The sequence below is a fragment of the Mastigoproctus giganteus genome, chromosome 2 (assembly GCF_048544385.1).
Source record: "Mastigoproctus giganteus isolate SK-2022 chromosome 2, ASM4854438v1, whole genome shotgun sequence".
NCBI lineage: Eukaryota > Metazoa > Arthropoda > Arachnida > Uropygi > Thelyphonidae > Mastigoproctus > Mastigoproctus giganteus.
In genome coordinates, this window is record NC_143576.1 from 196,286,246 (window position 1) to 196,301,625 (window position 15,380).

The window sequence follows — 15,380 nt, forward strand, 5'->3', positions numbered from 1 at the left end:
AAATATACAGACACACACATTTATAGTAAATATACTTGTATATCACGAATGGATGGAACAAATATTATTGCTGCTCATGTCAAGCTAAAAACATGTCAATGTAACTTCTACCAATGTTCTGACGATTCTTTTCTTGAATGACTCTCTCCGCATCAGCTCGTGTCGGAAAGGCTAACAAAGCCTCTCCATTCGGTCGCCCATCACCATTCCTTTGTACTGGAATGCACTCTGTAAGCTGAAATAAAAATAATAGTAGAACTATATTACACTTATGGAACCAAAATTTATTCTGCATAGGCAAATAAAAATTACAACCAAAGTTTTCTATTTGTGCTGTTGGATAGTCACAGAGGATCAGGAATTTGTGACTAAAACTGATTTACAAAAATAATATCTTGCTACATTTTGTGGCATCACATAGATTCAAACACAGCATGCATAACTCTGTACTTTGCTACAGTTGTGTCTTATATTAAAAGAGCAAGCAACAAAAACTGATATTCTTAGGTGGATTGTGATTTCTCAACAAATTAAGAATTTGCTTTAATTATTCTTGATAAAAAAAAAAGTGATTATTTTTATTTATTTTAATATGTAACATATCAAAATAGAATACATTTCTCAACTATAAAGGGTGAAAAAATATATGTAATAAAAGGAACCGAACAAACAGAGAAATTAACAATAAAACGTGAAAATTGATGCTAACTGTAAAAAAAGTTGTTCCTGTGAGGCATTGCTTACAACTGCCAAGCCATAATTAATAAACATAAGCAAACTAAATAATATGAAAAGAGATTAAATTAACCAGCAAGAATCAATAATCACCTAAGGAATCACAATAGTACAGAATTCTGCAAAAGTTAGGGTGAACTGCACCCCAGAATTAACAAGGAATGCACTCATATGCACAAATCCCAAAAGCAAAAATCTATACCTACTCCAAGATGGAATAATAAGTTTGGGTGAACTACAGCAACCACTTTGACTGGGAGGCATCAGCTACTGTGAATTCCAAATGGTTGTATTTCTGTCATGGCCTGCTTGATGGAAGCAAACTAACCATGGATGACACTGTACAACCGAGAAAGATCGATGAAACTAAAAACATGCTTTAATGTGTAGAAACCTCTAAAACCAAAAACAACTAAAATAAAATAAAATGTGAATTTCACTGTTAACCAGAACAAATTGACGAGGCTGAAACAATGCCAACGTGCAAGTAAACTCCTAAGGTCTTGTGCAACGAAACATACGATAATTAAAAGATAAATCATAACTTAGTTTTTAAAACCAGACACTCTAAAATTAAGCCAATAAAGATTAACCACATTAGTAAAATGAAATGAAGATAAGAGCCACCACATTAAACAACGTGAAATTGAAAGAGGGGTATAGCAGAAGGAAACTAGCAAAAAACAAAAAATAAACAGAAAATGCATTGCCTTATCAAAGACATTGAAAGTATAAACTATACATGGTGTGATTAAATTTTTTTTTATGACATACAGAAATTCCTGTTGACTGCAATAAGTTATGCTAATTGCTTGGGAAGTGCTTCTGCTACCTACAGTTGTACATTGGTTTAGTGATCTTGCATTATCCTGAACTGCAGTTGCACCTTAGGTTGCAGGATTCTCTATTGTGCATCTCTGGCTGAGTCAGATTTTGATGATTCATTTAATTTTATCACTTTTTGTTTGTTTAGTTTTTTATTCATTTATGGCTTGGACGTAGGCAGTGAAACACCAACGTAACTTGTAGTTAGCAGCAATATTCACACATGGTAAAAAGATGTTAATTTAATTTGGTTAATCATTAGTCGATCAGGCCATGTTGTAGTTTCATACTTTTAACTCAGAATCAGTCACACAGGGTTGATTTGACCTCAACAATATTTCAGCAATTTGTGCTTCAACTTACTCTGTCCATATAGTTGAAATTCTTAATAGCTGTTTTTAAAAATGTCTGAATTTTCTGCAGAAAATTCCAGAAATATTTGTTAATTATTGCACAATTAAGAAAAATTCATGATTAAGTTAAAACTAATTATATGCACATGTTTATTGACATATGTCATCTTCAGTTACTAATACAGTAGACTTTCAGAATAACGGCACCTTCGACGATTCAAGGTGATTTTGATTTTTTAAAATTTTTCTGTTATCTAGAAAGTTTTATTTTTAATATATTTAATGCAGAAATAATGAGGTTAAATAAGAAAAAAGAGAGATTAAGAATGCAATTTTATTAACTGCACATAAAAAACACATGCTGACGACCCAAATGTTATTTTCTGCCATTAATACACTCCTGCTTATGCTCCAATTTACATCAATGAGCCAAAACATTATGACCAGCGAGTAGTTATGCAAATCAAAGCAACTGCAGGTGAACTACAGCACATGCGCAGGTCGGAACACAGTATAAAAAACACTGATACTGAGCTTTGTTGATCAGTGTTACTCTTGTTCTTCAGATAGGAAAGGCAATGGACTTAAGCGAGTTTGACAAAGGCCAAACTGCAATGGCCAGACAGGTTCGACAAAGACCAAATTGTAATGGCCAGACGACTGCGTCAGAGCATATCCGAAACAGCACGGCTGGTGGGGTGCTCACAGTCAGCCATGGTTAGTACCTACTGAAAGTGGTCCGAGGAGGGGAACCCACAAACCGCCAGCGAGGTGTTGGACAACCACAGCTCATCAATGCTCGAGGTGAGTGAAGGCTCTCCCAGATGGTACGTGGCAACAGAAGGACGACTGTGGTGCAACTCACCGGTAATTGGAATGCTGGTGATGGGAGTAATGTGTCACAACACTCAGTACATTGAACCCTGCTGAAAATGGGGCTGCAGGCTGCTCCGAGTGCCCATGCTAACCACAGTTCACTGGCGACAGCACCTACAATGGACACGCAAGCATCGAAACAGGATCTTGAGTGGTTGGAAGAAGGTCGTCTGGTCCGATGAATCACATTTCCTGTTGCACCGTGTGGACGGCCAGGTATGTGTACATCGTTTACCTGGTGAAGTGATGGCGCCTGGATGCACTGTGGGACGAAAACAAGCCTGTGGGGGCAGTGTCATGCTTTGGGCAATGTGGCAGGCACTCTGATGTCTACCACCTACCTAAACATCACTGCTGACCAGGTACACCCTTTCATGGCAACGATCTTCCCCTCTGGCGGTGCCATCTTTCAGCAGGATAATGCGGCATGCCACACCACCCAGATTGTTCAAGACTGGTTTGCGGAACATGAGGAAGACCTCCAGGTTTTGCCCTGGCCTCCAAATTCCCCAGACATCAATCCCATCAAGCATCTGTGGTTTGTGTTGGAATAGCAACTCCGATCTGCAGTGTCTCAACCACGGACCTTACAGGAGTTAAAGGATCTGCTGGTTACGTGTTGGTACCAGATACCACAAGACATTTAGAAACCTTGTAGCGTCCATGCCTCACCAGGTACGAGTTGTTTTGGCTGCATGTGGAGGACCAACATCATAATTAGGTAGGTGGTCATAATGTTTCAGCTCATCTGTGTATTTTCTTTATTATATTAAGTTTAGCCTGTGCAGGTGGCACAGTGGTATCGTCACCATCCTCCCCACACTGAGTGGAAAAGGCCTGGTTTCAAATCCCGTCAATGACTTGAGGAACTTTTAAGAGCTTTTTTCACTCCGTGGCTAAGTTATTCAGTCTCAGGCATAGATAGCAAGGTTTTTTCCCAGAAACTGGGATTTTTCGTGCAGCAAAACAGGCAAATCAACCAGAGACACACACAATACAGATACGATACACATGGGTATATGAATTAACTTTCTGGGTGACCCTAATGTAATAGTTTGGATTATATCAAGTTTGTCACTAAGTTTTAATGTTGTTCTTCTCTGTATGAGGTTTATTAACTTTAGAAGCCACGGTGAGGGTTTTTTAATTTAAAATAAATGTAAAACAGCGGTATAATCTGTGATATCAGTACAGAATTCACTTTCAAAATGATGAGCGTAAACAAATACAGTAATCATGTGACTTGCTGTTTTCTTTTTTCGGCACTGCAAGACATCTGTGGTGTATGTAAATATCCAATCTCAATGGGCTGTATGTAAACATACAATCTCATTCAATCATCTGTTAGCTCAAATGTTCCATTATTTGGGGTGCCGTTATTTTGACAGTCTACTGTAGTAAGTGCTTTACTGCCATGTGCTGTCTACCAGTTGGTAACATATTCTGTCTTTGTGACTTTGATGCATCATCTGGAATCAAACTTAATGCATGCACTTCACATTTCATGTGGTGAATGCCCCTATTACTGACAAGCTGTGGTCTAATCATAGTGTACATTATTATTATTAGCCATATGGTACAAGGAAGCCTGAGGCTTATGCTGCACCGGCCAAAAAAAAAAAATTCCCTATTACCCTGAGAGACAGAGAGAAATAGAAAGGAATCACCAAGAAAGAGAAGAATGATGATATCCAGCTCAGGACCCTGGGTGTGCCAAGCCCATACTCACCAGATGTGAGCCCCTGGAGGTGATTTTTGGAGCATATAGTTTTTAAATTTGCATTTGCTCACTGATAGGTCTAAAGGGAGTTTTAATTTTCAAAAATTAATTAGAAATATATGATTTTAATATAGAACATGGATTTTTTTATGGTTGTGTTCATCAAAAAAAATGAACAATTTTGAATTATTTTGTTGATTTTTCAAATTTTCATGCAAACAGAAGAATTATAAATTCTCCCGCAACTAATTCAGGTTATTACAATTCATGGCATTATTTTTTTTATAAAATTACTTTTTAAGAAACATAGAAGCTCTACTACTAATTTGTCCAATTATCTAGTTCTCCTTTTATGATATGCAATCAGATTTTTTTTTGCTTTGTTTTCAGTGGAAGTTGGTTTTATTATTAAAGCACTTTTTAATAATTGCACAGCCAGCCATAGTCAAGTGGTCAATGAAAGTATAGAATTACCCACATACTGTTTCTAAATCCATGAAATACAGTGCTGTCCTGTAGTCTACCTTGTAAACTCTGACCCTGTGTTTCCATCTCAGAGTGTATACAGAACATTTCTTGTAAATAAACATTGTTTCATTAATATTAATTTCCTTTGGTGATAAGTGAAAGCTATCATCAATGACTTGACTCTTTCTTAAACTTTTCAGTAATTAATTGCTCCACCTGTTTCTGAAGGCTTTCTTCTCAGTTTCTCTTTTCTCGTAACTGATATCACAAGCAGATTTGAATTGTTGTGTTAGAGACCCAGTGATTTCCAAATATCAAGCTGAGCTATTAAGCTCTAGACTGTAAAGGCATGAAGACAACTTTGTTTTTTTGTTTTTTTTATCAGAAGGACTTAGTTTTTTTTTATTTTTGAGTACTGATCTTGTATCTGCAATGACATAAACAGAGGCACTAAGGCAAAAACAATTCAGATGATTGGCTTCTGTTCATAAATTCATGCAAGCTTAGAATATAAGGTGAAGATTTTATATACCAGAAATATATAACTCCATCTGTTCCAGTAGCACATGCTATTTGCATGAGGGAAGCTTATGAGAATATGGCTGTGCACCTCTAGAGACCATTAACTACAGTGAATAAGGATGGAATATTTATAATGGCCTAGTCACAACACTTTCTCCAGACATGCAGCTAGCCGTTACCAAATATTAATTCTTGTTTGAATGGGATAGCCAAGCTCAAGACCCATTATACAGTTTAAACACCAGAATAGATAGTGTTTTGTATTACTGCACTTGATGAAAGCTTTCATCAGCGCTGTGGATAGCAAAGGATTTCTTTAAAGAACAAATTCCCAAGACTCAGTGATGCAAAAGATAAAAAGGGGCATTTTTATTGGCTTAGAAATCTGAACAATCAAGGAGGAAAGTTTTGATAGTATCCTAAATGATATTGAAAGAGCAGCATATTGCTGATTTTTATTTGAATGGAACAGTTAAGCCTAAAGCCACCATGATGTGGAAACCCTCAAAGCTGTTATTGCTGATTTCTTAGACAACATTAAAGTTAACAAATGTGGTGAGCTTGTAGAAAACATATTACAGGCCTATAAAAGCAGTGGTTGCAATATGTCATTGAACGTGCCATCAGGAACAAATATAGAAGAAAGTTCCATTGATATATTATGGAAAACAGTACTCAAGAAGGTGAGTACTCTTCAGTATGCATGCTGGCATCAAGGAAAAGTTTTTAAATAACAAAGATAACCTTACTGGAAACAATGTTTCCAGTAAGTAGACAGTAAGTTGTTAGTAGTTTTCACCACTGCAAACAGATTCATCTGTCACTCTCACACATAACTGACTTTCAGATTATCATATAGCTGGTAGACCCATTGTGCACACCATGCTAATGGATTCTTGCCATCCAGTGTTTGAGATTTTAAAGTGATGGACAAAAAATTTAGTCTCAGTTGTAAACCATCCTCTTCTGGCCAAACTTCTTGATGCTGGCTTTTTCCCACTGTACTCACTGATTGAACACTAAATGCTATGTTGATACATGGGTGAACTGCTCTACTGCATGTATAGACGCTCCTGCTGTGTGAGCATCTGTGACTCTGTGTGTTTCTTGTAAAGTAACTGATGCCACCTGCCTTTTCCGTAACATATCTTTAATGACTACACCAGTCTTTTTATAGGTCTGTTGTACTACATGACCCCAGAACCTGGGATCGCATAACAGTACGGACGGTGGATTTTTGGCTGCTGTAAAGGGATAAGTATTTTTTAATTTTTAACGTATTCTTCATTATTTAACATAGTACATTGTGTTTTACGGAGATATTAAATAGGTTTACTAGCATTTGTTAGCTTCTTATTTTGAATTTAACCAACGATTGTTGGAAGTTACGACAATATGTCCCGGTGTTGGTGCCAGTATTGTTGAACTAGCCACCATATTGTAGTCGATAAGAAATAGCTTAACATATATATATCTCGAACTGATAGCGTAAGGCATAAAGTTAAACTAGATAGCGTAATACGAAGCACTATTAGGAATCTGTTAGCTTATTATAGTATTATTAATTAATCAAAAATATTATTAATCTTATTAAATTTCATTGTTAATTAAATTGTATTTAAACGGAAATCATGATCCAGACTAGAGCTGCGAAGCAAAGATCACAGACTAGTGAGAATGCTGTGGCTCGGGGGAGAAACGAAGGGGGAGATTCTCCAACGCATCACAGTCTCAAAAAATGTGCGAAATGTGAAATGTTTGCCGACCTTTCTAAAACAGGACATGATCTAGCCAAGGAGGATGCCTTTGTGTGTGCTAGGTGTCTGGAGTGTCAAGAAATTAGGTGCCAACTCAGCATTCTGATGGGCGTCTATGAGAGCTTGAGGTGTAGGGTAAATGCCTTCAAAGAAATTAATGAGGGCCCATCAGGCTCTCAGCTGCCCAGCTCAATGACAGAGCTCACTCCTGTGCATCAGGCAACACGGAGGCAATCTCCAAGGCAGAATGCACTGATCCCAAAGGAATTAGTTATTGTTGGTGACTATTGTCAGGGAGACGTGGAATATACTATGAAAGAAGGATAGGTGGAACAGGACCAGGGTAAGTCTGCTAGGGACAAAAGTCGATGATGTTGTAGAACAGATATCATCTTTTCAGAGCACAAAAGGTGATATTGTTGTACACATTAGAACTAATTAAATGTAAGATAAGAGATCTGCAGATTTACTCAACAAGTACAGGTCAATGTTGAAAAAACGTTGCGAGTTAGGGTTCAATGTGAAAGTGTCTGCAATTCTGCCGAGACACGATAGGAGAGAATATATAATGAGAGCCTTGCCAATCAATTCGGCCCTGGGGAGATTGTGCAAGGCTCAAGGGGTAAAATTTTTTTCAGCCTGGTCTGTGCTTGTTGACAGGAGAGACTGCATCTACAGAGATGGGGTACACTTAAATAGAAAGGGTGCAAGAATATTTGCTGATGCTATCGAGGCAGTGTTAGATGGGTCGGAAAAGCTGCTAGCTTGTGGGGATACACAGACTAAAAGGTTAACAGTGGTCGCAGGCAGAGGCAAAAGTGAGTCTTGCACTGCTTCTATTAGAATGGGCAGCAGACTGGAAAGCAAGGTAATGGAGATTTCCAGGAATGCTGGGAGTTGTTGTTGTTTGGTTTTTAGGAGCATTAGCAACTAAGGCCATATTGCTCCGGGAATATATGGTGGTTATTCCATGACCTTTCTGCATCCTCCGTATTTTGTGGTCACAGGCTCGAACCCCAGTCTAATCAAGAAGCATGTGCTATGCACTGCTGCTCCTGCCCACCTGGCTACGGAGGCGCCATCTGGGAGTCATAGTGGAACAAGTAAATACATGGGCTGTGTTAGGGTGGCTAGGAACAGGTGCATGTATACTTGCATGTACAGCAATGCTAGGAGTATAATTAATAAATTTGATGAGCTTGAAGTGCTAGTCAAAACATCAAAGGCAGATATTGTTGGGATATCAGAGACATGGTGTCACACAGATATAAGCAGTGCAGAGTTGGAATTTGGGGAGTACAATGTGGATAGGAAGGGAGGAGGGGTTATTCTGTTAGTTAAGAAACACATAAAATCTAAGGAAGTGCATCCAATTGATGTTGGTGGACAATACAGTGTTCAGTCTGTTTGGTATGAAATAAGCGCTGGGGAAGAAAAAATGAGAGTAGGTGTGCATTATAGGGCTAATGAATCTGATGAGTATAATGAGCAATTGTTCAGAGGAATAGAGTGGGCCAGTAAATCAGAATGTTTTATAATGGGAGATTTTAACTTTCGAGATACTGACTGGAACACTATGGGTTGGTCACTCAAACACTAGCAAGACTTTTGTAGATTTACTGGATGACTGTTTTCTATAGCAACATGTTAGAGAGGCAACCAAAGGGAGTAATACTCTTGATCTGGCCGACCGGGCTAGCCGAGTGGGTAAAGTACCTGCCCGGCAACCCAAAGGTCGCGGGTTCGATTCCCGCCTCGGGCTTGGATCAAAGTACTACAAAAACCTTGGGAGGTGCAATATGGCCACAGAAGCCGATGCGCCAACAACTACCAAATCAAAAAAAAAAAAATCAACAAAAAAACTCTTGATCTGATTATCAGTAGTGATTCTTCATGCATTAAGAATCTGCAGATAAAGGAACCACTGGGTGACAGTGATCACAATGTATTGATGTGGGAATTATTTAAAGATGTAACTACCATCAAGGCTAAAGGGAAGGGCTTTTGCTTTCGTAAAGATGACTACAGAGTTCTCAGACAGTTTTTAAATTCTGTACAGTGGGATCAACTGATGATATTACCAACAGTGAATTCTAAATGGGAAGCCTTCAGGGACTTAATTTTGAAGGCTACTAGGCTTTTCATTCCAACTAAGAAATACTGTTCAAGGTTTAGGCATAAATGGATGTCAGATGAATTAATGAGGCTAGTGGCAGAGAAGAAGAAGAATGTATGGGATGTCTATAAAGTATCAGGCAATAGAGAAGCCTATGGCAGGTATAAACTAGTCTGTAATCAAGTCACAAAGGAGGTTAGGCAGGTGGAGACAGATTATGAGAAATCTTTGGCAAAGGCTGCAAAGAAAAACAGCAAGGAGTTCTTTACTTATGTAAACTCTAGAAGGAAAGGAATAAATCAGATTGGACCACTTAACATAGTAGTAGTAGTAGTAGTAGTGGCATGTGATGCAAGAAAGCAAATGTATGAGCTTATGCAGCATCAGCCAAAATAAAAATAAAAAAAATAAAAAATCACACCATTCCCTCCAAATGCCTGTCCAGTTCCTCCTTAAATTTATTCAACCTATCAACTTCCACAACGACAGATGGAAGTTTGTTCCAGCAATTAACCACCCGCTGGCTAAAGGCAAATTTCCGCACATCTATTCTACATCTGTCTTTTCTTAATTTGAATTTATGCCCCCTTAGGTTCGTAATCTGAACAAGTGGAAGGATCCCATCAGAATTCAGCGTGCTCAACCCATTCAAGGCCTTATATACCTCACTCAGATCACCGCGCAGGTGATCTGATAGATGGGTTGACTATTGATGATCATGCTCAGGTAACTGATAAACTGAATGAGTATTTTGCATCTACATTCACACATGAGGAGTTATTCAATGAGGGGAGTGCCAGAAGTTTATCAAATGCTAACAGGGAGCTAATTGATTTTGTAATAACTGAGAGAAAAGTGGAGGAGAAATTGTTGAAGTTACACATAAGGAAGGCACCTGCGGTGGACGGGATCTATCCAGTTATATTAAAGGAGGCAGCAAAGGAAGTAAGCAAACCCTTAGCCATAATTATAAGAACTTCCTTGGAGCCAGGGGAGGTCCCCATGGACTGGAGGTGTGCAAATGTATCACCAATTCACAAAGGAGGTTCAAAAGGTGACACAAGTAACTACAGACCTGTTAGTTTAACTTGTGTTCTGGGGAAGATAATGGAATCACTGGTTAAAGAAGCATTGCAGGATCATCTAGACAAGACTGCAGTAATAGTTAAGACACAGCATGGGTTTGTCAAAGGGAGGTCTTGTCTGACCAATTTGATTGCTTACTATGATGTGGTCACAAAGGAACTGAATGCCAAAAATTATTTTAATATCAAAATCTTGGATTTCAGGAAAGCTTTTGACACTGTTGCACATGGAAGACTGCTGTAAAAATTGGAGAGGTATGGCATAAAGGGTAAGCTGCTACAATGGATAAAGGGATGGTTGAGTGGGAGACAACAAAGAGTGGTAATCAATGGACACTGCTCTTCGTGGACAAATGTTATTAGTGGAGTTCCCCAGGGTTTGGTGTTGGGCCCGTTGTTGTTTTGTATATTTATCAATGATATTGATGAAGGTATATCATGTTTAATGTCCATGTTTGCAGGTGATACAAAGGGTGGCAGGGTTGTTAACGGCAGTAATGATCCAGTTGGAGATCCAGTTGGACTAGCATACTCCAACTGGATCTAGATAAGTTGGGAAAATGGCTGAGAAGTGGCAACTGGAGTTTAACATTGACAAATGCAAAGTACTGCATATGGGTAGCAGTAACTGAAGAGAAATGTACCAACTGAGTGGTACTACACTCAGGGCCAGTGCAAGGGTACCTGCCGCCTCTAGGCAAAGAAAAATTCATGCGCCCCTTATCAATACGTACTTACATATTCACATGCATAGCCAAACATAACATAGCGAAATATAAACAAATTTGATATAAAAAAAAATTTATTGATTTTTTTTTAAATTAACAAAACGGTAATTAAATTTCACAAAAAAGGAAAAAAGTTTTTTCAATAATTTTCATTAACTCGTATTTTAAACATCAATAATTCATTAACATACTTAATAATACATTTACAGTTAAAGTTAAATATATATATGGCAATTTAATATTTATTATGAGAAATTAATTTTTCGTGCTTTTGCTCTCTTGCGCCTCCGTAGCCAGGTGGGAAGGAGGCAGTGCATAGCACACGCTTCTTGATTAGACCGGGGTTCGAGCCCGTCACCACCAAATACGGAGGATGCGGAAAGGTCAGGGAATGACCACCGCATATCCCGGAGCAATATGGCCTTAGTTGCTAATGCTCCTAAAAACCAAATAACAAACTAACAATAACAAGCTTTTGCTCTTGCGAATGTTTGAATTAATGTATTGACATCAAGATTAGCTGCAATTTCGTGTTCAATTGATATTATTGCCAGACCAGTCAGTCTTTCTTGAGCTATGGTCGATTGAGTGTATGCTTTTATCAATTTCAATTTTGAAAAACTCCTTTCTGAACTGGCTACTGATACTGGCAATGTTGCGAATATGCGCAATGCGATAAATAAATTTGGAACACTGTTTTCTAATTTATGTTGACATATATACGAGAAGACATCAATTGCCGAAGTATTTTCGGAAATTTGTTTTGCTATTACTTGCAATTCGTTACTTAAATCTGTTCCATCGATATCTCGAGAATTATTGTGCGTAAGGTATCTTTCTAAAATTAAAAATTTTTGAAGCAGCTCTTCGGAAGAAATTTTTTGTAATTTGTATATATTTATAAGAACACCAAAATTTTCATTTAATACAGACATGTGTTTGAATTTATCATCCACAGCTGCAATAGCGGTGTCAATGATTGAAAAATAAAAATCAATCTTAAATTTTGGTTTAAAATCGCTAATAGGTTGATTCTCTTGCTCGTACATAAATTGCTTCTTCTTATTTCTAAGTTGAACTGTTTCTTGTTCTTCTTCAAAATTAGGCAGTACACCTAAAATCTCAGCAACTTTTGTTGCTTCAACCAACAATTTTTCAAACTCATCATCATTTTGAATCCTATTAAGAATTTTTTGTGTCATTTATACAATTCATGGCACTACTCATATCAGTGCTTTTATTCTGAAGTTGTTTACTTGTCACATTTATTTCAAAAAGTATATTATACCACATAATTAAAGATGCAATAAATTTAAATTTCATAATTTTTTAAGAAGTCCATTTGCTTCTACTTTCATAGTATTGCCATTTAACCCGACAAATGATCATCTTGAGATATCTCTTCCAATGCATCACAAACACCGGACAAATTATATCTCAAAAGTTTCAGTAACTCAATTTGACTTTCCCATCGTGTGTCATAGACTGTTTTAAGAGTAAAATTAGTTATGTGCCTTTTCAAGTATTCCCATCGACGAGTCGAGCCGGAAAAATATACATACAAATGATGTATTGTATTGAAAAATACAGTGGCATCTAAACTATTAGCAGTACAATTCACTACTAAATTCAGTGAATGTGAACTGCAAGGTACATATGTTGCTCTTGGATTTATATTTAAAATTCTTTGTTGCACACCTTTTATATCTCCTTTCAGTTGCTGGCGTTGTCGTATCCTTGACCTCATAGATTCTGGATAGGTAAAGATAAATTTTCTAAAAAACATATTATTTCATTTGCCATACTTTCTCCAGTAGTACTTTGTATGTCTACAAATCCCAAAAAATGTTCATTTATGGAAACTTTATTGATAGTGGTGTCCACAAAACGTATTACTATACTCATTTGCTCCATGTGAGCAATATCGGGAGTACAGTCTGTAATAATAGAAACGTATTTGACGACAGAAACAAAATCCAAAATTTTTTTCTTCACAGCATCAGAAATAATCTTTATTATTTCATTTTGCACATCTTTTCTGAGATAATGCAGATATGTTTCTTTATCTTTTATTTTTCTCAAATGTTCATTCATAATCGGGTCAAATTTCGCTAAGAATTCAACGAATTTCAAAAAATTTCCATTTCCACGAGCAAATAATGTTTCATTTGTTCCTCGAAAAGACAAATTCTGTACAGTAAATGTTAGAACTAATATAAACAGTCGTTCTAGAACTTGCAACCAATGTTTTTCTTCTTTTTTAATAAGTCTTAAGTTCTGTTCATCAATGGTTGTATGTTTTTTAATTCTTATCTCCAGTTCTTTCCATTTATGATAATTTTTGACATGCCTTTAGGTTTTCTCATGAGCATTTATAATTGACGAAATATTTTTCCAGTTTTTTAAGCCAGAATCAGCAATGTTAATATTCCAATGATCAAATAACAAGACAAAAGCAAAACACAGAATCTGTGGATTTCAAATACATTAACCACGAATGCTGTATTGTCTCGCTGTTAAATAACTTTCGAGTATAGCATATTGTTGAATATCTTCAACTGTTGTTATCTTTTGGAAAGTCGAAATTATAAATTTGTTGGCGCCTCCGTAGCCAGGTGGGCAGGAGCAGCAGTGCGTAGCCAGGTTTCACACGCTTCTTGATTAGACCGGGGTTCGAGCCCGTGACCACCAAATACAGAGGATGCGGAAAGATCAGGGAATGACCACCGCATATCCCCGGAGCAATATGGCCTTAGTTGCTAATGCTCCCAAAAACCAAAACAACAACAACAACCATAAATTTGTTTTGGTCCATGTTCAACTAACAGTTGACATAATTTATCAACATTTAAAATCTTTAATTTACTCCATGTTGCTGGATAACTTAAATTTTGAAAATCGATTTCTTCAGTACCAACAGTACCACCTGCCGAATATTCAGCTTCAGAATCGACCTCGACAATATCCAGAACAGTTGAAGATTTCACCTCTTCAGTTATTGTTTCGGTCACTGTCTCCTTAGATATTGTATTAAGAGTTTCAACACTTTCTTTTTGATGATCTTCTTGACATAAGTATTTTAAGAAAGCATCTCCTTGTTTTTTCAAAACATTGTCTTTTTCAGCTTTTCATTTTCTATATTGGTAACCAGATGGTTTTTTGTTCATTTTGAAGGTCTGTAAAAAATATTTTTTGAGATATAATTATTGTAAAATAATAGAGAATCAACAAAAATAAAAAAAAATTAAACAGATGCAAGATTCAAACCAAGATTATTTTATATAACTGATTACCGATTACACTATCAGCTGGCCGTGACCCGGTATGTATTATTTTGTTTTTATAATTTTTATATTAAAATATTTAAGTTAAGTTTATATTAATGTAATAATAATTAAGATGTGTAGTTGACTAAAAATATGTTAATCAATATTGTAGAAGATTTTTACAAATTTTGACAGATAAAAATTAATTTGACAATTTTTAAGTAATTTAAAAGTTTTACACCGCATGCTGTATGCAGTTGGCATATAAGCAATATAACTTCAGATTCCATGCAAGGGAAGATCCACTATCTACACGGTCAAAAACTTGAAATGTTTAATTTAAATATTAATGATAATATTATTTGAAGATTGCATACGCCTACCTCGTCGCTGCATATATGCTGTTACAAGATATGGACAATTATAAAAAAGAAAAAAATAACGCGAAAAATATAACGTGAAAAACATAACGTAAAGGATTTTCCAGGTTGGTCCCCCACATCGACATATAGAATGGACTGCGCATCATGCAGTTTGGTCTGTTCATGGCTTAGATAAAGAGAGTAAAACTGTGGAGCGTATGTCGCTCTCTTTTCCAGTACCGTACATTGATAATATGTGACCCTGGAAATGATATGCACCAATCAAAAGACGTAAAAAAAGAGCGGTATGTGCCCCACGGTTTTACCCTCTTTATCTAAGCCGTGAACAGATCAAACTGCATGATGCGCAGTCCATTCTATATGTCGATGGTCCTCCAATACAACGTATTCTACATTAAAAAAAATCGGTACCGAACCTGAACTTTTATAGGTACTTACCAATTCGTTTGATATCAACACAAGACAATGCACAAGGCGCAATAATATGAGACTGACTGATACAAAAAGATCGTGTAAAAGAGAGTAGTATACTACAGCTTGTTTCTA

The 15,380-nt window shown here is 36.8% G+C and overlaps 1 protein-coding gene across 1 annotated transcript in view; it reads right to left on the reverse strand.

Moving 5' to 3' along the window:
* Positions 1-15,380, reverse strand: part of fus (epithelial splicing regulatory protein fusilli) — a 169,795-nt gene continuing 154,415 nt past the window's right edge. The window contains exon 13 of the mRNA XM_090389689.1: positions 1-235. Coding sequence (XP_090245815.1) covers positions 80-235 — 156 coding nt within the window. The 3' untranslated portion in view covers positions 1-79. The remainder of the gene's footprint in view (positions 236-15,380) is intronic.